General features: G+C 45.9%; 1 protein-coding gene across 3 annotated transcripts in view; it reads right to left on the bottom strand.

The window, feature by feature from the left end:
• FADS1 (fatty acid desaturase 1) overlaps nt 1-26,306 on the bottom strand; it is a 196,287-nt gene that overhangs the window by 64,449 nt on the left and 105,532 nt on the right. For all 3 annotated transcript variants that reach the window (XM_069223231.1, XM_069223232.1, XM_069223230.1), the window contains exons 3-6: nt 8,906-9,016; nt 8,068-8,265; nt 7,466-7,567; nt 6,386-6,514 (exon numbers count right to left, since the gene is read on the bottom strand). In XM_069223231.1, coding sequence (XP_069079332.1) covers nt 6,386-6,514; nt 7,466-7,567; nt 8,068-8,265; nt 8,906-9,016 — 540 coding nt within the window. The remainder of the gene's footprint in view (nt 1-6,385; nt 6,515-7,465; nt 7,568-8,067; nt 8,266-8,905; nt 9,017-26,306) is intronic.

The following is a 26,306-nucleotide window of genomic DNA, read 5'->3' as shown; positions in this document are numbered from 1 at the left end:
TGTCGAGTGCCTCCTCTCATACCTATTTGGTTGCCAAAATTTCACAAACACACTTGGAGCAGGGCATGCCCACCGTTCACTTGGTCTGCGGCCATCCCGGGTACACCACACCACCCTATTATTGCCTGTCTCCTCAATTTTCAGGATCAGGACTCTGCACTCCGATTGGTGCGCAAGATGGGGCAAGTACAACATCAAGATTCCCAACTATCCTTCTTCCCTGACTTCACCATGGTGGTGCAGGATGCTCATCAAAAATATACTGATCATGCTAAAGAAACTGGGACTGACATACAACACGCTCTATACCGCCCATTTGCAGGTGGATGTCAATGGCAAATCCCACTTCTTCGACACCCCTGTGGATGTCCTGGCCTTCCGTAAGCAGTACAGCAAGGACAAATCTCCCTCCTGCCACCAGCTCGCTCGCCCCCAGACCTACACGCCTTGGCCAGCATGGATCTATTTCCACCTGAATGATCAGTGCTATGAACTGCCTTAAACTGCTCACTTCTTGAACATTTTAGGCCACTCTGCCTGGGGTGTGGTATCGCCTAATTTTTCCAGCCGCCAGATAGGTTCACACCCCTACTAAACTTGTTGACCTGTTTTGACTCCTGCTGTTCCACTTATGATCCCTAACTGGGGCTCAGTCTCCATAGTGTTGTTCACCCCCTGAGGTGTACACCACACTGCAGACTATTGGGGTATTTGTTCTTCAGTTTTTGGCAATGGGCACAGGGATCCACTGGGTATCTAAGTGCTCAGTGTGGTTCTTGGGAGTTCAGTTTAAGTTTGTGTGTTTGCCTGACAGGAAGGCATCCTCTGAGAAGTTCAAAGCTGTGTTCACTTACATGACCCTGCATAATGGTAACACATGATGGCCGGGGCCCAGTAGTTGAGTTCCCATTCCTGTCCTGGAATATTAGAGGTATAAACAATTTGCCCAAGGGCAAACAGATATTGCAAACTCTCACACGCCACAGAATAAAATGGCATTGTTACAGGAGACCCACCTTCCACCCGGCAACTCACACACATTTGCTGCCTCTTGGGGTCCACTTCGATACTTCACTAACTACAGCACCTACTCACAGGGCATATGTATCCCGTTCTACCCCACAACCCACTTCAGCGACAACAACAGCAGGTACACTGCAGTTGCAGGTACCCTTGCAGGCCAATGCATACTGCTTATTAATATTTACGCTCCAAACACGAACCCCCAAGACTTTTTCCACGTCTTGGTCTCACTACTGGGAAGAGTAGATATGGACCATATCATACTGGGGAGAGACTTTAACCTCATACTAGACCCCCTCCTTGACTCCACATCCACAACCCCTATTGTTGCAGGTCATATGTTACCTTTGTCACGTGTGTGCTAAGACCCCTGGTTATACATTTCATTCTACCCTCCCAACCCCCCCCATTACACATGGACCCGCATCGATTTTTGGCTCCTCTCGGCCACTGCCTTTCCGTGGCTAAATAGGATGTCCCATTTCCTGTGCACTGTTTCTGATCACTCCCCGGTACAAATGTTATTGGTGATACCATTCTGGGAAGGAGTGGAGAGACGCTGGCGGTTCCTGTCGATGAGGTGTTTTGGTCCGAGCGTCACACTTCTATTGTTGAATACTTTGAACTGAATAAAGGTTCGGTTGCCACACAGGTCACCTTCTGGGAGGCATTCGAGTCCATCATTAGGGGGATATCCATCTCTAAACACTTGGATTTGCTGCGCAACATATGCAATAATCTAGCCCACATAGAAACTGAACTGCTTGATATTGATAGCATAGAAACTTCACAATTGCATGTCCCATAGCTGTCGCAGCGGACGGTGCTACTGGATGAATTCCTGGAGCTGGCTGAGTGGGAGGTTGCATTCCTGGGAAAACAAGCCACAGCCCGATGATATGGGGAAGGCAGGTGTTCTGGCCGCACCTTGGCATGACTGCTTAGCCTACCTAGGTGCAGTGCATACATCCCTAAGTTGCAGCTGTCCGATGGGGCTACAGGTATGGACAATGCTGACATTCTGGCAGAGTTGCTCATTTATTACTCAAACCTATATACAACCTGCACAGGACAGACTACCTAAACCAGATCGCCATGGTCTGGATCACGGATGCCCTGCAGCATTTCCTTAGTGAACTGATGGCCAGTAAAGATATTATACAAGTGATCAACACCCTCGACGGTTCCAAGGCCCCCCGGTCTAGATGGTTTTACGTGTGGATTTCCATAAGGCTTATAAACATTTATTGCACTGCATCTACTTGAAATGTACACTGAATCTCTGGATGTTGGGACTTTGCCCCCAAAGCAGTGCAAAGCTGTCAACAAGTAATTAGTGAAGGCTGGGAGAGACCCACTACACTGCACCTCATATCGGCCCTTGTCGCTGCTTAATTTTGATAACAAGACATTAGCTAAAGTGTTGGCTACCCAGTTATCACTCTGCTAGATCAGATCATATCACCTTTGCAGTCGTGGTTCATCCTGCAGCGTTCTACCTCTCTCAACTTGTGTATGTTGTTTTATGTGCTGAACAGGATCTCCCCCACTATGCCGATTGCCCTACTGGACCCAGAGAAAGCGTTTGACTGTCTAGAGTGGCCTTTCATACAGGCGACATGCAGAAACTAGGACTACCTCGCAGATTCATCGCACTTGTCATGTTATTGTATTACCAGCCTATTGCTCGCATTCAGGCCAATGGCTCTCACTGCCGCTTTTGACATCACTAGGGGGGACTACACAGGGCTACCCCTATTCCTCCTCCTATTTATAATAGCCATGGACCCCCCTGGTCCGACATCTTCAATTACAATGTAATTACAATTTAAACCGGGCCCATTACTCCTGTCCCTATATGAAGGCAACATAATATTGTTTGTCCATCACCCAACTGAGAATTTGGTCCCCATAATTCAGGAGGTGGCTCGGTTCGGTAGGTACTCTGGCCTCACCATAAACTGGAACAAAACCGAACTCTTTCCACTTACTGACACCACCTTACCGAAAACATGCAAGTTCCACCTAAAGTGGCGCAATAGCCCCATCTGATATCTCAGCATTAGGCTCCACAGGGACAAAGAGCAGGTACTTTGACTGACTTACGGCCCAGCTATTGACAAATTAATGGCATAAATTGACGGATGGCTTCGGCTTCCACTGTCAATGGCAGGCCATTATCAAAATGGTCATTCTCCCCCACTTTTTGTATCTTTTTCCAACCATTCCGATTTTCCTTACCAACGCATTCTTCTCCACGCTGTGGGGTCTCCTTTTGTGGCTAGTCTGGGCAGGTCATAAGCCCTGGGTTGGCTGGAACACCCTAGTGCACTCTTATGATCGTGGTGTACCACATTTTCAACATTACTATTTAGCCTCTCAATATAATTTCGGATACCATTGGTACCACTGATATGCCCAACTCCTGTTTGCCATACCAGAACGCAACCAAGCAGAACACACACTACTCCCCTCCCTCCTTTCGCAGGGTATCTCGCAAGATCCTACTGACATACAGACACTCTCAACCACCGGCTGGGCGTGGAGGAAGCTCCTTCTGCTTGGGGGGGGGGGAAGGTTCATATCGCCTAACTACAGACATAGGGCCTCATTCCGACCCTGGCGGTACAAGACCGCCAGGGCCGGGGGCAACGGAAGCACCGCCAACAGGCTGGCGGTGCTTCATTGCCCATTCTGACCGCGGCGTTAAAGCCGCGGTCAGAAAAGGGAATCCGGCGGTTTCCCGCCGGATTTCCCCTGCTTGGGCAGAACCTCCATGGCGGCGCTGATGGAGATTCCGACCCCTTTCCCGCCATCCTGTTCCTGGTGGTTTTTACCGCCAGGAACAGGATGGCGGGAACGGGTGTCGTGGGGCCCCTGGGGGACCCTGCACTGCCCATGCCTCTGGCATGGGCAGTGCAGGGGCCCCCTAACAGGGCCCCAGGGAGATTTTCACTGTCTGCATTGCAGACAGTGAAAATCGTGACGGGTGCAACTGCACCCGTCGCACCCCTGCAACACCGCCGGCTCCATTCGGAGCCGGCCTCTGTGTTGCAGGGCCTTTCCCGCTGGGCCGGCGGGTGCTCCCTTGGCGGGCGCCCGCCGGCCCAGCGGGAAAGTCAGAATGGCCTCCGCGGTCTTCTGACCGCGAAGCGGCCATTTGGCGGTTCCCGCCAGGCGGGCGGCGGACGCCGCCCGCCAGGGTCAGAATGACCCTCATAATGTATACATTACCAATTCCTCCAGTGCACATACACCATGCCCAGCGCTCTGACTACAATAGACCTATCAAGGTCCTTCAATTGCCCAAAGTGTCATGCGTTGACTTTGCACATTTGAGATGTTCCTGTGGTCTTGTGGGAAGTTCTTGGACCGCAGTTTTCACTCAACTGTCTCTAATAATTGGGGATGACCTAGCGCCTGACCCACTTCTTGCCTTGCTGGGATAAGTGGCAAGCATCCCACATGGAGTCCCAAGATTCACAGATATAGCACTGCTTCTGGCAAAGCGTAAGATCACCCTGCAATTGGGTAGCTGGCAATGGCCTTCTGTTCCCAACTGGCTGAAAAGTATGACATACTACTACACCGCCAGCAAGATTTATGCCACCCCCTCACATCCAGTCCTAAAGACATCTAGCAACCACTAAATGACTATCTTATTACAGGAATGCCAAGATTCGGACTGACTGGAAATGTACTTCACGTGTTACCTCTGCTACCTTACATTCCTTATTGATTGTCTTAATGCCTAGTCACAGCTACAATACCCCATGCTGAGCTCACTGATGGATGCATCAAATACCCTGCTGTCCTATGTATGCCAATGTGTCCACCTTTCTGAATGGCCCCTCTAGAAACCTTGATGTGTACAGTTGTTCCTCTAAGTATGCCCACACTGTGGGTTCTTTTTTGTTCTATATTTTGTGCCTTTTCAAAAATGATAAAAAAAGATTTAAAAACCTAAATGCTCACTAGCTCATGATTGACTAAAAGCTCTCCTGGCAGACAATGGACATGGAAAAAACAGTTATCTGTGCTCTCAACTGTGCGTGGTCTGAACAACTTTTATTGAGAATGTGATGGCTTCTGGATAACAGTATTCCAGAAGGCCTATCATGCCAAGGTTCATCAGGTTCTTGTTTCCTGGACTTTTGCATTGTGTACTTCATTGTCCCAAGAGCTGGATAAAATTGAGGCTATCATGTGAAAGCAAGCATTACGTTATAGGGGTTGTATACAGCACAAAACACTGGATTGTAAGATGCTGCTAAAATCAGTATGTGTTCAGCAATTGCTGCACTTATTTTGCAGCTATTTAAGCTGGACTGTACCCATCAGACCTAAGTGTTGTAGACAGCTTGGACAGGAAAAGGCTGTAGACATATTGATTAATTTACAACATGTGAATAATTGTTAAACATTTTATAAATATTATGCATGACATCTTACAAATGTAACTGTCATAACAATGTACATTTGTATTGAAACGTGTTGCATGTTTTTTCTAAATTTGTTAAATTGTTAATACAGTTAAACAAATTTAAAAAAAAACCATTTTTGTCCAGCACCACATGCCCACTCCTGATACATTTTGTGAACTAGGGTAATAAAATATGCCCTTCAACTCTGTGGCACTGGGTGTATCAAGGACAGTTTAAGAATTAGGATTCTGGCGTAAACCCAAAACCCACTGTAGCACTGTGGCTCTATTCCTAGGACTTGACCTCAGAAAGGGCATCACTCCTGGAACCTTGTTACAGGCTGTAGCATTTTTCCAGGACTCCTGAATTCAGTCACTGGGTAAGTCAGACCGTCAATCCAAGTATATGAGCAACAAAAAGTACAAATAGCTAAAATTAAAACTGTATTTTTTGTTCTGAAGCCGATAAGAAAACATTATTGAAAAAAAAAATTGAACATGTGCCTAAATCCTTCAGTCATATAAGGATTTGATTTCTACCTATTAGACCTTTCTTTTCATGCCAAGTAAAGGTAATGCCTTGAGGGGCACGGACTCTCATGACACCTATGGATTTGTTTGGGGAGATCTAAAATTCTGCTTATAAAGAACTCCTACCAGAATCTAAATAACAATGAGAGAATGCTAAAATGTTGAAAAACTGAAAGATGAGGTGGAGAAAAGGAGTGTGATGGAGGAGTGTGACAGAAACAAATAGATATTGCAAATCATGAGGAAGTAATCTAGACCTGATGGAGCACAGAATTAGGATAACATGTCTGGATCTACCAGCCATGGAGGCGTTGCACCACATGACCAAGGAAAGAGAGGAAAGGTGAGGGAAAGGATAGGATTTGAAGTGTTCAGCTTAGAACAACTGTAGACTACATTTAGGCCCACCTCCACAGACAGCTTCTTCCCCAGTGCAAAAAGGAGGGGATGCATGTTGATGTCGGGGTCCTTGCGGAAGCAGTTTGGTTTCGCATGGTGCTGGAAGTGAAGGTGATTCCACCAGCTAGCCGGTGCACCCTGCGTAGGACACATAAAGAAAGACTCAATGAAGAGGAAACAGCTCCGCCAGACACCTGTATAAACAGTATCCTATCTCTGACACAGATGTGGGGTATAGGCCTGTAACACTGCAGAGAATCTCCTTCTAGACAAAGAAAAAGAACATTGCTCCCCACATAATCTACATGGGATGCCCCCATGCCACTCAAACTGGGGAATCTCTCCATACTGAAAACCTGTTACAGAGATTGACCCAGATCTCAAAGGGGCATGGAGAGATTGCTCCTTCCACTCACATCAGCAGTAACAATACAGCATCCCAAAACTGCCTGAGGATATTACATAGTACACACACACAGTGTACAACCATACAGCAATAATTAGCCCTTTTAAAAACGTAGAAGAGAACAACTGAGCGAGACACTCTTTCACACAGAGATGACATTTACACAAAACTGAGTGGTGAGCACCCACAGACCTGCTCAGTGCATCTTCACTGAAGTCCACATAAATCACTATTCTCTCTAACTGTGCTGTCTTCTGCACTGACTTCTGCTTCATGTATTTTCATGACATCATACACAACTCTCTCCACTATGTATTGGCACTGGATCCCAATCAGATGCCTGGTCTTTGTACCGCCACGAGATAGCAGTGAGATTCGAGCTCTTTGCATCTCCACTGTAACTACATCCATCACTACCAATTTCCAATGCCATCCTGCTCTATGTCGCTCTAATTGATGCCAAATGTCTACCTCAACTGCATCTCTATTGGATCTCGCTTAGCTCCTTGCTATATGCCTCCCCAGTGGAGCCAATATCACTTCCTTGTCTCTTACACTTTACTAGCTCTCCCTCTGTATAAGCACCAAGTCTCACCAGATGCCTCAGGATCTGCTAGATCTCGCATTGGCTCCCTACTCTGTACATATAACTCATGTCTCCATGCACTGTTTAGCCCACTTACCTTTAGATGCCCAATCACAAAATGATGGAGCCAGTGGTTCCATTTGGACTTGCTGAAGACAGAGAGGTGCCCGTAATCATGCTGCAGCCACCCGGCCTGAGCCTGGAGAAGAAATAAAATAGTATTTACAGGGTGCACTGCCTGGCCCTTCCTACACATACCTCAATGCAGATTGTGTCAAAAAGTGGATTACCCAACTTGCAATACTTAATTTATAATCCCTCTGTTGTGAGAGGCTGCATGAACACAACTATCACTCAAAATGGATTGCCTGATACACCCAGCACATCCTTCAAGAAGCTAACAAAAAATATATTACCTGTAAACGTTGTTAGTCCCATTCTCCCATGGCCCTAACACTGTCCGAACTCTTTGCCTACACAGTCAATACAGATGACTGACAGTAACTGTTCTTCTAGTAATGTTACTTCTTTTTATTGTACTGCAGGACTTTACAGAAATATGCAAGTTCAAACTAGGAGAATAATTTTTTTTACGATATGCATTTCATATCCCTTCCACCTCCAACTCATTCAAAACTATGTTACCACTGGAAGATTGCATTAGCCAGGCAAGACTCCCACTCTTGATTTAGAAGTTACCTGTACAGTGCCAAGCAGCAGACCAGTAAAGAGGAAGGGTACCACTGATGTGCCGAAATACCAGAGGTTGAGCCAGGCAAGCACGTCCAGCAGTAGGATATGAAGGAGAGCACACAAAAAGAAGAGCTGGTTCGGCTTCATCAGACCCATCTTCTCCACAACCAAGCGAAGCTCTCGGAACTCATCGGTGAGCATGGCCTGTGAAGGGGAGATGGTAAACGTTGTACTGTGAAAGGAGAGGAGCATGAGACATGGTGTGCATGTGTCATTTCTGGCTAAAGGTGGAAACTCGCAGCTTGGCTGATTTGGAAGCAGAGCCATCGTTTCCTTTGTGGTAGTCATGATCTTAGGTCACCGTCTGGGTGACCGGGGCCTTTCCATGGAGTTGGTGAGGGAGGAAGCCTTTCCATGGGGTTGGTGAGGGAGGAAAGATTTTCTTGGTCAGTTCTCTCACAGAAGTAGTGCCAAGTGCTCATGCTTGAGTGGGAAGGCTGAAGGAAGCAGTGGTGTAGATGCACTCCCAAACCACTGCTGGTTCATAGGTGAACTTTTGCGAGGATCATGTTATCTGGGGTCAGTGTAGGCCTTGTACATGTCACAGCTGGGTTGCCGGAACTGATCATTTTCTTGGCTGCCTTAATCTAGTGGGGAATAGGAAGGGTGTTGTTTAGGACATCATGTTTGATTCCATGTCAGAGCTGGGCTGATCGGTTGTCTATCCTTAAGAGAAAAGATGCAGAGGTTTATGGGTGCCCTTAGTCTTGGGCGGTTCACAGCTGGCCAGGCTTCTGGATGGCTCATTCTGGATGGGGTGATAAAAGCGGTTAGAGGTACTCACGTTCTTGGTGGGCTCTGAGCTGGGTTGGTCGGGGGCCAGCTCCCCTACTAGCAGGGAGCTCATGTACTTGCTCACGAGCGCTTTATCGATGTGAAAAGCAGTAAAGGCATCCTGCAAAATAAATAACACCAAATGAGGCGAAAACAGCAAGAAAGTGGCTTCTAACCATGCAAGTGTTTCAGAAAAGTGGACATCGGTCCTTGGTCTGAGAAAGGCTCAATTGCTAAACTGTACAAAACAACATGAGTTGTACACAGTGTGAAAATACACATCCATAAAAAGTCACAACAGTGGGCTGTAAAATGGTGTAACAAGAACCCCATCATTCTGTGCAGGATGTAAACGTATCGTAATACATATAATAAGAAAGATTGACCTTCTATTGTACTTGTTTAATTCGAAGAGAATGCCCCATTTTTCTGCCAAAGCGCTCACTATTGATTCAAAACATTTGACTAGGAACAGATGCCATGCCCATGTGTGGTAGTTCTTCCTTCAATGAGTTTGTAATCCTACTGTACTCTCTTTTCCACACAGAGAATGGATACACTGCCTTTTTCCAGGTTAGAACGCAAATATTGTATTACAACACATAATATGCCATACGAGATGACTACATACCACACCATTCAATACAAGAGCACATTATCCTACACCACAATACACCATACTACATTTCACCATCAAACACCAAATCTCTCTAGAACACACAATGGGGGTTATTCTAACTTTGGAGGAGTGTTAATCCGTCCCAAAAGTGATGGTAAAGTGACGGATATACCACCAGCCGTATTACGAGTTCCATAGGATATAATGGAGTCGTAATACGGCTGGTGGTAAATGCGTCACTTTTCTGTCACTTTTGGGACGGATTAACACCTCCTCCAAAGTTAGAATAACCCCCAATATGACTTTATAAAGCACAATAGATCACACCACAACATGGTATGCATAGTTTACCTCAGCATGTGACACAGATGAATTTCCTGCTGTTCTTTAATGTGCAGGCCTGGTTTCTCCTTCATTAGTGCACCATACACCCCATGCAGGGGAACACTAAATCTCATGGGTCTGGTTGACTCCGACTGTAAAAGGGGCCCGCACAATTCTTGACAAGTGTGTTAGTTGTATTGTGTGGTTACAATATGCATTCAACAAACAATCTTAATGAATTCAATTTTAATTGTGGATCAGGGTAGATTGTGTCCTGGGAGACAGATTTTAGATTAGAAACGTTTCTGCCTTTAGTCGCCCTCTGTGGTATGAGGCCTACTCTGATGGACGTGGATGCTGTAATGTATTTACACAAACACAATGTGTAAAGTGATGCTGAATGGGCTGTCTAGAGTGGGGGCAGATCTCTCTCTCTCTCTCTAACTGGAAGATGAGGAATCACTGTATTAATAATGAAGGCTTCCACTTTTGATAAAATAGGTTGAGAGATAATATGCATCTAACTAGAAATAGGGAAAATGAGGGCTAGCTGATAACACAACTAAGCAAACATTGTTGCTGTTGCAGAGAGGAATCAGTAGTACTGGAATCAACAGAAAAAATTGACTGTAGTGTGATTAATACACCGAAACATGAAATGGGATGTTTATCATGCTGGAAGGAAGGAATTATTTCCCAAACAGTGTCATAGTTTATAGTCTGGGGCAAATAATTCTAATGGGATGAAGCAGTATTGAAAGGCAACAGAAGGCACTTTTGTTGTTGTATTAATAGGCTGAGAAACTATTCTGAATATTTTGCACTGTATCACATAAAAGGAGATCATTCTTATTTCTTTACTCCAAATGTGACTACATGGGGAAATACGTGCAAATGCATCACCCCGTATTTGATTGCAGAAGGAGAATACACTGCTTGTTTTAGTCTTAACTGAACAACAAAGGAGAGTGTGTTTCTCTGCTTTGCAGCGCCTCTGATTTCTGAAGTTTATTATGCTTACAATACACTATATTTAAACACAGAAGATGATTACTTAGATAACTTTGCCCGATATTAGAATACAGGGCTACTGCTGATTACTTTACCTTGCACTTGTTATCTGAAGTAAAATGTACTGATTACTTCAGTGCATTAGAAAATATTTACTCTGGTTGCTTTACCCTGCGTTAGACCACAAAAGCAGATTCCTTCAATTAGAATACCCCTTGATCAACCAAAGAACTGTTAATGTCAGAAGTGGCACAAAGTTACAGCACAAAGTAACTAATGGATGTATGACTGAACCACAATACCATTACCACAAATGCCCATAGATATTTGTGTAAAATACACACATATGTAATTAACCCATGTTTGAAATGGGATTGCTCGGTGGCAGTGGGTTTGCACCCTGTCCAAGTAGGGACCCTCACTCTAATCAGGATATGGGAGATACCCAGCTCAGATAACCCCTGCTCACCATCTTTGTAGCTTGGCACGAGCAGTCAGGCTTATCTCAGAGGCAATGTGTAAAGCATTTGCACATAAAATACAGTAATACAGTGATACAGTTAAAACACTCCAAAAGGACACCACACCAGTTTTAGAAATATAGCCAATATTTATCTATGTAAAACAACACCAAACAAGAAAAATCCAACATACAATAATAAAGATATGAATTTTGCAAGAATTACTAAAAAATACAGTTCCTTAAAGTTGGTAGCTCCGTCTGGGGCCATCACAGCTTCGTGAACAACAAATCCATCAGTTCAGGCTGGCCACGGCATCGCAGGCCAGCTGTGGTGTCGGGAAGACCCGCAAATAGTACCTTGGAAATGCAAGGCGTTGAGATCCTCGCAATGAGATCCAGAGTGCGGCGTCACTGGTGTCGGTTTCAGAGGTCAGTGCAGGGGTCGTCAGGCCCTTGAAGTCACACGCGTTGCAAATCAAACTCCAGGCTGATGACGAAGTAAGGAGCTCTGGTGTGGATGGCGTTGGGATGCAGTGCGAAGCGGGACGATGAGACGTGCGGTGCCCACAGGTCACCGTGCAGGCAGCGTCTCGGTGACGGCATTCTGCGGCATCGGTGAGACCAGGGCTGCAGTGTGAAGCGGGGTGGTGCGACGTGCAGTGTCTTCAAGTCACGGTGCAGGCAGCGGCAGCAGAGTTGCTGGATCGCTGTCGTCGGTAGGTTCACGGTGGCGGCGCAGGCGGGCTCCATGGCGTACCCACGGGTCGTGGTGCAGACAGGAGCGTCTGCTGATGACACTGGAGTCGATGGTGTTAGTGTCAGTGGGCCGGGGCTGCGGTGCGGGATGGGACGGTGCGTCATGCACCTCACAAGCAGTGTCCACAGGCCACGGTGTAGGCAGCAGCATCAGTGTCAGCGTGAAGCGTCGCCGCCGGGGATGCCAAGGCCACGGTGTGAGCAAGGCAATGCGGAGTGCGGGGCCCACAGGTCACGGTGCAAGCAGTGGCTTGGTGGCGTCGTCAGTAAGACCAGGGTTGCAGTACGACTTAGGGCACAGCTAAGTGTGGCGTTGTCAGGCCACGGTGCAGGCAGTGGTGTCGTTGACGGTGTCACAGTGGTTTTTCTTCTGCTGCAGCACAAAACATACAGTTCCCACGGCTGTAGGCAGATGAAGCTGAACTCTTTGATATCCCTGAGGTTTCCAACAGGAGGCAAGCTCTACTCCAAGCTCTTGGAGAAACTTCACAAACAGTATACAGTATTTGCCCTCTTTAAGGCAGAAGCAGCAACTGCAGGCCAATCCAGCAAAGCACACACAGCAAAGGGCAGTACGCCCCCTCCAGCTCTTCTCCTTGGCAGAGGTTCCTCTTGATCCACAAGTGTTCTAAAAGTCTGGGGTTTTGGGTCCACTACTTATACCCAGTTCTGCCTTTCAAGCAGGCAAACTTTAAAGGAAAGTCTCTTTTGTTGACAAGATCCTGCCATGCCCAGGGCCTCGTCCCAGACACACACTGGGGTCAGAGACTGCATTGTGCGAGGGCAGGCACAGCCCTTTCAGGTGTAAGGGACCACTCCTCCTTCCACACTAGCCCAGATGGCCCATCAGGATCACCCCAGCTCCCTCTGTGTCACAGTCTAGAAGGAATTCACACCAGCCCAACTGTCAGTCTGACTCAGAGTGGAATACACAAGCAGGCAGAGGCACAGAATGGTTTAAGCAAGAAAAGGCCCACTTTCTAAAAGTGGCATTTTCAAACTTACAATTTAAAAACCAACTTCACCAAAATATGTATTTTTAAATTGTGGGTTCAGAGACCCCAAACTCCATATCTCCTCCTGCTCCCAAAGGGAAACTGCACTTAAAAGTTAATTAAAGGCATCCCCCATGTTAACCAATGAGAGTGATGGGCCTTGCAACAGTGAAAAACTAATTTGGCAGTATTTCACTGTAAGGACATGTAAAACATATCATTACATGTCCTACCTTTTAATACACTGCACCCTGCCCTTGGGGCTACCTAGGGCCTACCCCTCAAGGGTGTCTTACACGTAGTAAAAGGGAAGGGTCTGGGTCTGGCAAGTGGGCACACTTGCTAGGTCGAATTGGCAGTTTAAAACTGCACACACAGTCACTGCAGTGGCAGGTCTGAGACATGTTCATAGGGCTACTCATGTGGGTGGCACAATCAGTGCTGCAGGCCCACTAGTAGCATTTGATTTACAGGCCCTTGGAACCTTTAGTGCACTTTACTAGGGACTTACTAGTAAATCAAATATGCCAATCATGGAAAAACCAATCACCAATACAATTTACATAGGGAGCACTTGCACTTTAGCACTGATCAGCAGTTGTAAAGTGCGCAAAGACAATAAACCAGAAAAAACTGTGTCCAGCATACCATGAAAACAGGAGGTCAGAAGGCAAAAAGACAGGGGAAACACGCCAAAAGATGCCAGGGCTAACACATGTCCCCTCCAGCTGAGAGTAGGGGGAACTACCCAACCCCTTGGAAGTTCTCCTCACTAAGGCAGAAGAACCTAGACAGACCATCAGCATTGGCGTGTTCTGTGCTAGGATGGTGTTCCACCATAAAGTCCATCCCCTGTAGGGAAATGGACGACCTCAACAGTTTTGGGTGTTCACCCCTCATCTGCATTAACCGTCTGAGGGGCCTGTGGTCGGTCTGTACCCGGAAGTGAGACCCAAACAAGTAGGGTCTTAGCTTCTTCAAAGCCCAGACCACAGCAAAGGCTTCCCTTTCAATTGCACTCCACCTCTGTTTCCTGGGGAGTAGTTTCCTGCTAAGGAAGACTACAGGCTGGTCTAGGCTCTCTTCGTTCAGCTGTGAAAGTTCCGCTCCCACACCATGCTATGAAGAATTCTGTCTGTGCCACAAACTCCTTGGAGAAATCAGCGGCCAGCAGCATGGGCGCTGTGCACATAACCTTCATGGTGTCAAATGCAATTTGCCAGACCTCAGTCCGGCTCACCTGTCTAGGCTTCTTCTTGGAAGTCAGCTCTGTCAATGTTGTCATAACACTTGACAAATCTCGTGTAGTACCCGGTGAGGCCTAAGAAGGTTCTCACCTCTCTCTGGGTCTTGGGAGGTGACCAACCCGAATGGCATCAAACTTGGGTAGGGGCGCCACCCGGCCGCTTCCTACCTGGTGTCCCATGTACACCACTGACCCCTGCTTTATCTGGCACTTACTGGCCTTGATAGTGAGGTCTGCGGCTTGCAGCGCCTTCAACACTTCCCAGAGGTTGTGCAAGTGGTCCTCCCAACTGGAGCTGAAAACAGCAATGTCGTCAAGGTAGGCGACACTGAAGTTCTCAAGCCCAGCCCAAGGCCTCATTGACCAGCCTATGGAAGGTAGCAGGGGTGTTCTTCAACCTGAAGGGCACGACCTGGAACTGGAAGTGCCCCTCTGGCTTTGAGAACGCCGACCACTCCTTGGCCCCATCACTTAAGGCAATCTCCCAGTACCCAGATGTTAAACCAAACGTGCTGAGGAACTTGGCAGCCCCCAACTGATCGATGAGCTCATCAGCTCTAGGGATGAGGTGGGTATCAGTCTTGGTGATGGCATTGAGCCCATGGTAGTCTACACAGAACCGCAGTTCTGGTGTGGCACCAGGTGCAGCAGCCTTAGGTACCAAAACCACTGGACTGGACTAAGGGCTGCTGGAGTGCTCAATCACCCCTAAAGCCTACATCTTGGATACCTCATCCTTGATGCTGGCCTTCATTCTGTCAGCTAACCTGTAAACCTTGTATTTTACAGGCAGGCTGTCCCCAGAGTCCACATCATGCGTGCATAGATGGGTGATGCCTGGAGCGAGTGTGAACAGAGTTGAAAATTGTCCCAGTAACTGGTGACAGTCACTCTGCTGCTCATGAGTCAGAGAAGCGGAGAGGACCACACCTTCTACTGACCCATCCTGCTCACTGGCAGACAGAAGGTCAGGGAGAGGTTTGCTCTCGTCTTCCACCCCATCATCTGTAGCCAGCAGCATCGTTAACTCAGAACTCTCAAAGTGGGGTTTGAGGCGGTTCACATGTAGGACCCTCAAGGGGTTCAGTGGAGTCTGCAAGTCCACCAAGTAGGTGAAATCATTCTTGCGCTCCTTCACCTCAAATGGCCGTGTCCACTTGTCCTGTAGAGCACAAGGCTCTACTGGGGCCATGATCCATACTTTCTGGCCAGGCTGAAACTCAACCAGAGTGGTATTCTGGTCATACCAGCGTTTCTTGTACTCCTGGCTTGCCTCTAGGGTCTCTTGAGTGAGTTTCCTGAAGCGGGCAGCATGTAACTAAATGCAGCCTGGGGTAACTTTCTAGGAGCTTGCTCCCAGCCCTCTGTCACCAGACTCAGAAATTATCTGACTGGGTGCCCATACAACAGCTCAAAAGGGCTAAAGCCAAGCTTCTTCTGTGGTACTTCCCGGTAGGCAAAAAGAAGGCATGGCAAGAGGCCGTCCCACTTACGCCTCATGGAGTCTGACAGGCCTGTTACTTTGGGGGTGGTAAGGAGTGGTGAACTTGTAGTTGATCCCACATTCCTTCCACATGGTGTTTATGTACATTTATATAACGTTGGTACCCCAGTCAGATACCACCTCCTTGGGGAAACCAACTCGGGTAAAGATCCCCATTAGTAACCGGGCTACAACGGGTTGCTGTCACTGTCCTCAAAGGGAAAACTTCAGGGTACCGGGTGGCATGATCCACCAAGACCAGGATGAACCTGTTGCCCAGGGCTGTCTTGGGGGTCCAGAAGCCCTACTATGTCAATGCCCACCTGCTTAAAAGGGGTGCTCACAACCGGAAAGGGCTAGAGGGCATCTTTACATTTTCCTCCACTTTTGCCACTTGCTTGGCAAGTCTGACAGGTCCTACAGAAAGCATCTGTATTTTTTCTCATTTGGGGCCAGTAGAAGTGGGTGACAAGCCTGTCAAAGTTCTTGCCCTGCCCCAAATGTCCTGCCAGAGGTACATCATGAGCCAAACCCAGTAGGAAGGTTCTGAAGTGCTGGGGTACCACCAGCACATGGGCTGCCCCAGGCTCAGCAGCCTTAGGCTCCCTATACAGGAGACCATTCTTCCAATAGATCGGGTGATTCTTGGGCTCTGCGCCAGCTGCGTGGTCCTCGGTCTGCTGCCTAAGACCTATGTGAGTAGGGCACACCTTCTGCTCTGCACAGAACTCTTCCCTGGTGGGACCGCCTTGTTACTGCCAATGGGTCAGCTCATCAGGTAGGTCTCCCAATTCAACCACTTGTTCCCCTGTAAGTGATGGGGTGTCCCCGTCGAGGTCAGTCTCCTCCCGGACCGTGAGAACTTCAGGGATGGGTTTTCTGCGCCCCTTGCCCTTTTTCTTGGCAGGCACCTGGGCCACTGTTTCAGTCTCCAGGTCCTTCTGATCACCCTGACTTGTTGCCATTGAACGAGTGGTCATACACGCCCACCAGGCCCGGTTCCAGAAACCTTCATCTGGATGGGCCAATGGTACGTTCGGGTGGGCCAATGCCGGCACAATTTTAGTCAATTCTGGAGGTAGCCTACAAGTCCAAGATTTACATCATATCTTCTTCCAGCCAGGCATATAGTGCATCTAGAGAGTTATTTGAGAGTAAGAGCTGACATCTATACTCAGCAGCCTCAACCTGTAAACTTTCCAGCAGGATAGGCTTCAACACAAGCACCTGGATTCCAAGCAAATTGTAATAGAAGTTCAAGGGACGTTCCTGTTACAACACCTAATCCTTGACATTTCGCACTAGGAAGACTGGCTACTTACTCCTTGCAATTTGCCCAACACCTATTTCTTTGCATACTGTGAACTTTGTAATTGTTTACTTTCATACCATTTGTAGGAAAGTGCCCTTGTTGGCATGGTTGCCCCCCACTTTTTGCCTGATATTGATGCCAACTTTGATTGAGAGTGTGCTGGGACCCTGCTAACCAGGCACAATCTCCAGTGTTCTTTCCCAAAATCTGCACCCTTGTTTACACAATAGGGACACCCCTGGCACCCAAATAAGTCCCTTGTGAAACGTACCCATGGTACCAAGGGCCCTGTGGCCAGGGAAAGTCCCCAAGGGCTGCAGCATGTATTATGCCACCCTGGGGGGGCCCTCATCAAGCTCATACACACTGACATTGAAGCTTGTGTGTGCTGGTGAGGAAAAAAAGGCAAAGTCAACGTGGCATCCCACTCAGGGTGCCTTGCCCACAAACCACTGCCTGTGGCATAGGTAAGTCAGCCCTTGCAGCCCTAAGGCAGGGTGCACTATACCACAAGTGAGGGCATAGCTGCATGAGCAAAATGCCCCTGCAGAGTCTAAGTCCATTCTTAGACATTGTAAGTGCAGCATAGCCATATTGAGTATATGGTCTGGGAGTTTGCCATTACGAACTTTCCATCTCCATAATGGCTTCACTGAATACTGGAAAGTTTGGTATCAAACTTCGCAACACAACAAACCCATACTGATGCCAGTGTTGGATTTATTGAACAACACACCCAGAGGGCATCTTAGAGATGCCCCCTGTATTTTACCCAATCCCTTAGTGCAGGAATGACTGGTCTGTGCCAACCTGCCACTAAGAGAATGGTTTCTGGCCACATGGAGTGAAAGCCTTTGTGCTCTCTGTGGCCAGAAACAAAGCCTGCACTGGGCGGAGGTGCTTTACACCTCCCCCCTGCAGGAACTGTAACACCTGGTGGTGAGCCTTAAAGGCTCAGGTCTCTTGTTATAGTGCCCCAGGGCACCCCAGCTAGTGGAGCTGCCCGCCCCTAGACAAAGCCCCACTTTTGGCAGCAAGTCTGGTGGGAAGATTAGGGAAAGCAGGAAGGAGTGACCACCCAGGACCACACCTAAGGTGCCCATAGCTGAGGTGACCCCCTCCCTGCAGAATCCTCCATCTTAGTTTGGAGGACAGGGACCAATAGGATAAGGTTTGTTCCCCGCTCCCCAAAGGGAGTGGCCAAAAGAAGGATGTAGCCACTCTCAGAGCCAGTAGCCATTGGCTACTGCCCTCTGACTCCGGTAACGCCCCTAAATCCAGGATTTAAGGGCTCTCCTGAACCCAGCTCATCAGATTCCTGATGACCTCCCAAGAAGAAAGAAGGACTGCTATGCTAATGCCCCAGCAGTGGCAGGTATGAGACATGTTTATAGGGCTACTCATGTGGGTGGCACAACCAGTGCTGCAGGCCCACTAGTAGCATTTGATTTACAGGCCCAGGACAACCCTGGTGCACTTTAGTAGGAACTTACTAGTGAATCAAATATGCCAATCATGGATAAACAAATCACCAATACAATTTACATTAAAGAGCACTTGCACTTTAGCACTGATCAGCAGTGGTAAAGTGCGTAGACACAATAAAACAGCAAAAACAGATTCCAGCATACCATTAAAGCAAGAGGTCAGAAGGCAAAAAGACAGGGGAAACACACCAAACGATGCCAGTTCTAACAACCCACAACCCAAAAACCCACACCCACCCAAAAATGCCCATGCCACCCAGAAAACCATACCCATCATAAACCCTGAAAAAAATACCTTTGCCACCCAAATACGCTAATCCACCCTAATCCCTAAAACAACCTTTCCCTAATATTTATACAAATTCACTTGAAATCACCAAAGGTTACAGGGACTTTATAGTTAGGCTCACATTTTAAACATAGAAACCATAGAAATTTACAAGTTATAGTAAGAATTACATCAAGTAACTATATCTTGTGCTTTAAGGTAACTATAACTTTAGCAGCTCCCTGTCTGTGACAGCAATGCAGGCTCCCACAGGAGGTGGGGAACCAGCTGGGATGGTGGGGGGCCTTCAGGGTCCCCCCACAGTCCCCCAACATCACTGGTTGCCTGGGGGGTGGTGGGGGAGGGGGGGTACCAGATCACATGGCCGGGCCCCAGAGAATGGGATCTGCAGGGCCAAGATCGGCCTGGGGAGGCCCCTCTCTCCAAAAACAAATTAAATGTTTAGGCCGGGCTCCAGGGGATCTGTTATTTGGTATTAATACTTCATGTTGGTAAACTGTTCTCCAGTCAGCTCAGCCTATAATTTGTGTGTCATCTTCCCCGTCCCCTTAACTTTCTTCAACTATGTTTTGAAAGTCATTAATATCAGTCACTTATTGCTTATGGCAAGTTCAACATTTTGCAGCCCTACTCTTGCCTAACTGGCTATATGATTGCTTGTCTTCACCTATTTAAAAATATTACACTGACAGCTTATCAAGAAAATGTGATCTGTAAGATTCTATGCATTTGCAAAGATTCCATATATAACTCTGGTCCTGGATTCCTAACAGATTCCTAACAGACATTTTTCAGTTTTATCCATTATAATGTCCTCTTCATCGTGCCAGTGCTTCTGATGCAACAAGATCCAAACGATTTGAAAGGAATTTCCTATCAAACCTGCAAAACTCTGAATTCTCTGTCAACAGACAATCACTCAATACCTAACACTTTCAGATCTTTAAGGCCTTTATAACTTGGCTTTTCACTTTGCAATATATTTCTTATTTTAAACTCTGAATTGCCAGGATGTCCATTGGTAATCCTACACTACATAAATCCCAATCAAAATCAAATAAGATTATTTTGATAGTTTGACCCTACACTAGGTAACACAGTACCCAGAGTTTGCCCTATATTGGATGACATAAGATTATTCTTATTACTTTAACCTGCAAAAAAAGTACAAAAAAATCGCTCTGATGACTGCATACCTTACAGGATTTCAGAGGTAAGTACCTGTTTTACCCTACATGCATCTTTGCTAGAGCACAGAAGACATTTATTCTGATTATTGTAATTTAGATTGTGCTATAGAAGAATACTTTCAATGATTTAACCTGTACTGGATTACAGGCTGGCTCTGTTCAAATTACAGAATTTAATTATTCTGGTAACCTTATTGCATGCTGTATTGAAGGATATTACTATGACAACTGTAACCTAATATTTCTTACTATGATAGTTTACCACTGACAGGATTACAAAGATTATGTTGATTTATTTATCTGCATCACCTTTTATTTAAGAATAAATATAACACTTTCCCTTTCACAGATTTACAGAAGATTACACTTACTGTTAGAATTACTTAAGCATGCACTTCATGACAAAAAGTTAGTCTGATTACTTTACTTTGATTGTGCCCCACTAGACTTTTGAGCTACCCAAAAGAGATTCATATGCCTTTAGAAACATAATGTGAAGACGTAAGTTTTCAGTGTTGCTCAATGCAGTGCATTTTTTCAGCTACATTCCAAAACAGTTGCTGTGTTCTGTGTATTTCACAGGGAACTTTGTCAATATAACCTATCTCCAGACTCTCTGTGGTAATATCTGCTCAATTCTAGTTCCTTCCTATAGTGTCTAATTGTGAAGACAAAATGGAAATTTCCATCCACTGTGCCTTTTTACAATTATTCCCCATTAGACAAATGTTACTGCAAGTCCTATCATTCTTTGCATTTCTTAGCCAGTCCTTCCAGTTTCTGCAAATGGTGGGCCCAGCTTTCTAGAATAGAATAATAGCATCAGTGCGTATTACAAGGAGCAAGAATGTCCTGTTCCAACACATCAAAACACTGACTTACACAAAAAAGAATCCGCGCACAATGCTTGCACCTTGTACCAACCAAAAAAGCACAATTTTACACATTTACAAAATATGAAGGTCGTTTGTCACTTCCAGCCAGAGGCCCAACTAAAAATCAATCAATAGTGTTCCATAGTGGCTGTCACTAAACTAAAACAAATATTTGGTTGCATCCTTTTTCCAAGAGTGGAGTGGCATCTTTTAACTTCTTACCCATCAACACTGGGAAAAAATGCCTTTGGCTTCCTCTGTATCTGGTCCAATCAGGTTACTAGACATCTATACTCAACACAAATCAAGTGCCATATTAACTCACCTCATCATAAGCCAGATGTCCACTTCAGACTGTGCTATCTGGTCAGTCAACGTCGCCCTAACTAGGTAGGTAACATCTTTTAGTGTTTAGGTACATGCCTATAAAACAGTGAACACATATTCCCAATATAAAACCCCATACCCCACCCCAACCACCCCTCCCAAGTCCTATACACCATCAAAAGAACAACCTACTCACTCCTGCCACACCTAACCACAAAATAACACAGAGTAATCTCGTGTATTATCCAGTTTACTGCTGCTAACACTACTCCTGCAGCATCTTACCTGTAGTTCGGCCAGCAATAACCAACATTAATCTCCACAATATTTATAGCCCAAGCTTGTTTTTAAGAATTTTGCCTATGCACAGGCTACATTTAAAAACTACATGTTTGTGAGGAGTGCAAGTGTCTCATTGCAATGACAAATGTAGTTTAAAAAAAGCGGTTTTAAAATCTGACAGCGTATTCTATAAAAGTGTAAAACAATCTAATAAAGATGAACATTAAAATTTGCGGACCATAATCCACAGGTGAAGTTATTATCACAATTGAATAGTGCATCTAGCTCCTCCAGTTTTAGGAATCGAAAATTCAGTGCTGCCCTATATTTTAGTAGCAACATATGCAACTGGGGGGGGGGGGGGGGGGGTTCGGGAATGCAGATATATAGGGATACATACTTAGGTTATCCCAAGACTCCAACATGTATCTACTCTAAATTTCCCCACCTTCAGTTTTGCAATGATTTTCACTAATCTAACTGGCGGAACCCACTTTAGTTCACTTCTTGATATATCCATAGCGCAAAGGCTTGACACGTTTTAACCTCCAAGGCCCAAAACTTACCCCAAAACCATATAGTAGCTTTATAGGCTGGAAGATTCCACACCTGTAGGTTCCTTTCTAGTCGAATCACCAGGAATGTTGTGCTTCTGGGTAGCCCTAACAGTTTTTTTTCCAGGCATTTACCCTCACGCTTCTCAAAGCTTGCCTCTATGCTTAGGGATAGCACTTATGCCCCATATAAGCATTGTGTTGTAACCATAGCATTATAAGCAGAAAATACCAGAGACAACGATGGTCCTCCGAATGTGTTTTTAAATTTTACCAGACCTCTTACAGAAGAGAGTCCATGAACCTCTAATGTTTCTTTTTGCAATAAGCACTATAATTTGTTATTAAACATCATTCCTAATTATTTGTATGAGGTTACCACCTCCACTGTCTCATTGCCTAGCACCCTTTTATATACTGTTGCTTTTTCCCCTAAATTATTATTAATTATTTAATTATTTTTGTTTGCTCCAGTTTGACCTTTAGTTTACTAGTCACACAGTACGAATTAAACCTTTCCAGATTCTCTGGCGGCCCACCTGTGTCAGATCTAAAATGGCCAAGACATCCGCATAGAGGAGACACAAGAAATGCCGACCACCCATGAAAAAGATTTGGTATTATTGAGGGCATGGGGCATATCTGCAAAGAATAATGAGAACAACGTGGGCTCCAGAACACAGACCTGCCTTAGCTCATTACCCAGCAGGTTTCTTAAAGAAAGAGTCCCATTTAAATCTAGTTCTATCTGAGCCCGATTCTGGTGATGCAATTCCTGGAGAATTGCTAGTAAGTTACTGGGAATAGCCAGATTTCAGTGCTTATCCCAATGAATAGTATGATCCGCAAGGTCAAAGGCTGAGCTAAAATCAACAAAACAACAAAAAAGATTCTGTTGTTACCATTGCCTTCTGTCCAACAGTCCACAAACTAGAGGAATGGTCTACTGTAGAAGGACCTTGTTTAAAATCTACTTGTTCCATAGGAATGAGGTTATTGATATCCAGCCAATGTTTTATGAACTGTAAGGTCACCTTGGAATACAATTTAGCTCTGAAATCGAGCAAACGTATCAAACGATAGTTACTTGGGTTATCCAACCCTTTTGTTGTGAATAAGCTCAATTATTTCAGTCTTCCACTAGGTGGAAAAATACCCGTCCATGTTACAAAAACTAAAACTTTAGAGGAAAAACCAGCCCACCACTGAGGGTTAGATTTTATTACAACAGGGGGTAAATTATGCGGGCCAGCTGCCTTAGTTTTAAGGAGAGTATCAGTTTTATTAAGGAAAGTTCCAGGAAGAGCCCCAATAGATCCCTCTCTGGAATGGGCCACCTTCCTCTCTTAAATACCCCTATGGACATATATATATTATTTAGGAATGCAACCCAAGCATTTTCCTGCACCACACACCTTACGGGTTAATTTGACTTATTTCATCCACTCTGGTCACCATACACAAATATTTGGGATGTCGGCTTATCCTTCCCAAAGTGTCCACTTAAGCACACAAACCCTAACTCAGAAAGGAACCTAATTAGATGAAGATCATAATTTGATTGGGTACTCTCCCGGAAAGAGGCGTAAGGTTTCCCATAACTTTGCACAATGTCACTACAACAGACAGGTGACAAGTGGTGATTAAAGTCGCTCATTAGTAGAATGAGTGGAGCCCCCTGGATCTCCAACAGGGATGCCGAATCACTAAGAAACAATTTCCAAATTTCCAGGGGCCATTTGCATGATTTATGTACACTTTTACAATTATCAGACTGTTGGCAGAGTGGCACCCGTCTTGCAAGTGAAGATGGCAAACCAAAAGCCAGTCACATCTTTTCTGGATGATACTTGCCCGTTTGATACATTTAATCAAAACCAGACTCAGCAATCCTCCTTTTAAATGCCCTGACCCGCTTTCGTTGCCACTTTACAAACTGCCCGAGTCCGCTTAAACAGGTTGTCTCTCCCACCAACCAAGTAAAAAACAAATAATCATATTCTTCTCCCAGATTTGTTTAAGATTTGTTGTTCTAATTAAATGATCCAAATCGTGGACATTCCATGATAGAACACCCAGGCTGGGGGGTGGGCTATCCTGAATCCCCTTAAACAGGTTGGCTCTCCCACCAGCCAAGCCTCCTGAAAGCAAATAATCATAGTCTTCTCCCAGATTTGTGTAAGATTTGTTGTTCTAATTAAATGTTTCAAATTGTGATCGTTCCATGAGAAAACACCCAGGCAGGGGGGAGGGCCATCACTTTAGTCCACCTGCAACACCCCACCCTTTCCCAGGAGGAGACACTCTCTTGATCAACCCTCATCCTGCAAATCTGTTGCAGAACAGGATAGAGTCCACCACCCCGTTTCTTAGCTGGGTTGCTACAGTTACCTACTAAACGAGAAGGGACGAGTAACCTGCTATAAATACCAAATATACTTGTGAATTAAGGTCGCCATTGTTTGCTGCTAGTGACATGCAGAGCTGGGGGTTCACAACCTCTTCTTCTGACACAATTCGTAGCCCTAAATCCCTGAGATCATCACCATCTTTAAGTACCAGATCAACAAATACTGAGAGATAAAGCTAACTTTCGTAATTTTCCTCCCCATTGCTGATTCTCTAAAGGCCACTTGATTTAAATCTCTAGACGAGGCATCCTCTAGCAATTTACACAAAGCAAACACCTTCAATTAATTAGACCTGTTCAGGGGCTTCCATTTATTTGCTTTCTTTCTCATTCTGATGATATCTAGATACACGTTTTGCTCTAGGCTCCTTGTGGAGGGCCTGTTCCTGATCTGGGACACAGGCAACTTGACTATTATATTATCCAAAGGGTTCATGTGCTTTGAGCTCTCTACCCTGTCTGAAAAGGTATTTCTAGGGGTCCCATACGCCAAACTCCCCACTCCCCTTGCTTTCTTTGGTCCCTTATTGTTAGATTTTCCCCCACAGTTATTGCCCACGATCTTGGGGTCCAACTTTGGTGGACAGGAGCTCTTTCAATCTGCAACCTTTTCTCTTTCCTAGCAATCTTCACTCCTTCTTTTTCACGTATTCACCTTGCTTCCTTCTCCACGACTTTTGCGGATTTATTCAACACCTTCGCTGAACACAAATTCCTTGCCTACTGAGAATGCTTTCTCAAACCCTTTCCTCTACATGCGCCTTTCCTTGCCTTCTGACAGTGAAGCTGACAATTCCCAAACCACCCATCATGCCATTTTTTCACCAACATTGGTCTTTTTGAGACTTATACAGAAGGGATTTCCCGTCCCCCCCCACCGTCCAACACCCCCCACCAGGAGCAGGAATTGGAGAGGATATCGATCTGACAAGGGTACGCATACAAGAGTTAATTGATTTTAGCTCGAAGAGATTCTCCTTGTGGATGTTGGCTTCTGCTCTCAGATTCTCGTCAGTAGAGAGGGATGATTTCAGTAGATCTTGCAAAGACTTCTGCGTTAATAGCAACACATCCAGAATTGGAGAGAGACTCTATATTCACCACAGACATGGCCAGATTCCCTTGATCCCCTCTTCCTTGTTGAGGCACTCCTGCCTGATCAATCCTGGCAGCAATAATTCCCTTAAACATTCCAGCTTCAGGCACCTCCCTACTCCTCCTGCCCCCTCCATTCCCCGTGAGTCCTGGTCCCTCTTCAGTTAAAGGTTTGCTCCGGGGTGGGGATGGGGGTGGGGAAGCAGGCAGGGAGAGGAAGAAAGACTGGGGTGAATTTTTTCTATGTGTACGACCAAATCCAGGGCTTCGTTTTCCTGGGTATCCAATGACTCCTGATAATCTCCTAATGGAGAGGCCACAGGGCCTGTAGTTTTTTAATCCTGTGGAACTGTATTCTTGAAATGTTTCCCATAAAGGCCCTTTCTGAAGACGGCGTACACCCATTCCCTAGGGGTCGATCTATTTGGAGAAGACGTTCATGCTCCCCTTCTGTAGGTGGAGCACCCTCCAGTCCCTTTGCGCCCCAAGCTCCTTTTGTGTTCTTAACCGGAGCCTAGGGCTTTGTGCCTCTATTCTTCTGGGGAGGCATACCAACATAAATCCTTCAAATGTCGGGGGGGCTAATTTTGTTGCAGATACAAAATCTGGGTCGCAGTAAAAGTAAAATGAGCTTCTTAGGGCACAAATAATCACATATAAGATTAGGTCTTCAGTTGGGAAGCGAATAAGGGG

Source organism: Pleurodeles waltl, chromosome 3_1 (genome assembly GCF_031143425.1).
Source record: "Pleurodeles waltl isolate 20211129_DDA chromosome 3_1, aPleWal1.hap1.20221129, whole genome shotgun sequence".
NCBI lineage: Eukaryota > Metazoa > Chordata > Amphibia > Caudata > Salamandridae > Pleurodeles > Pleurodeles waltl.
This window is presented reverse-complemented; position numbering and strand designations above follow the sequence as displayed.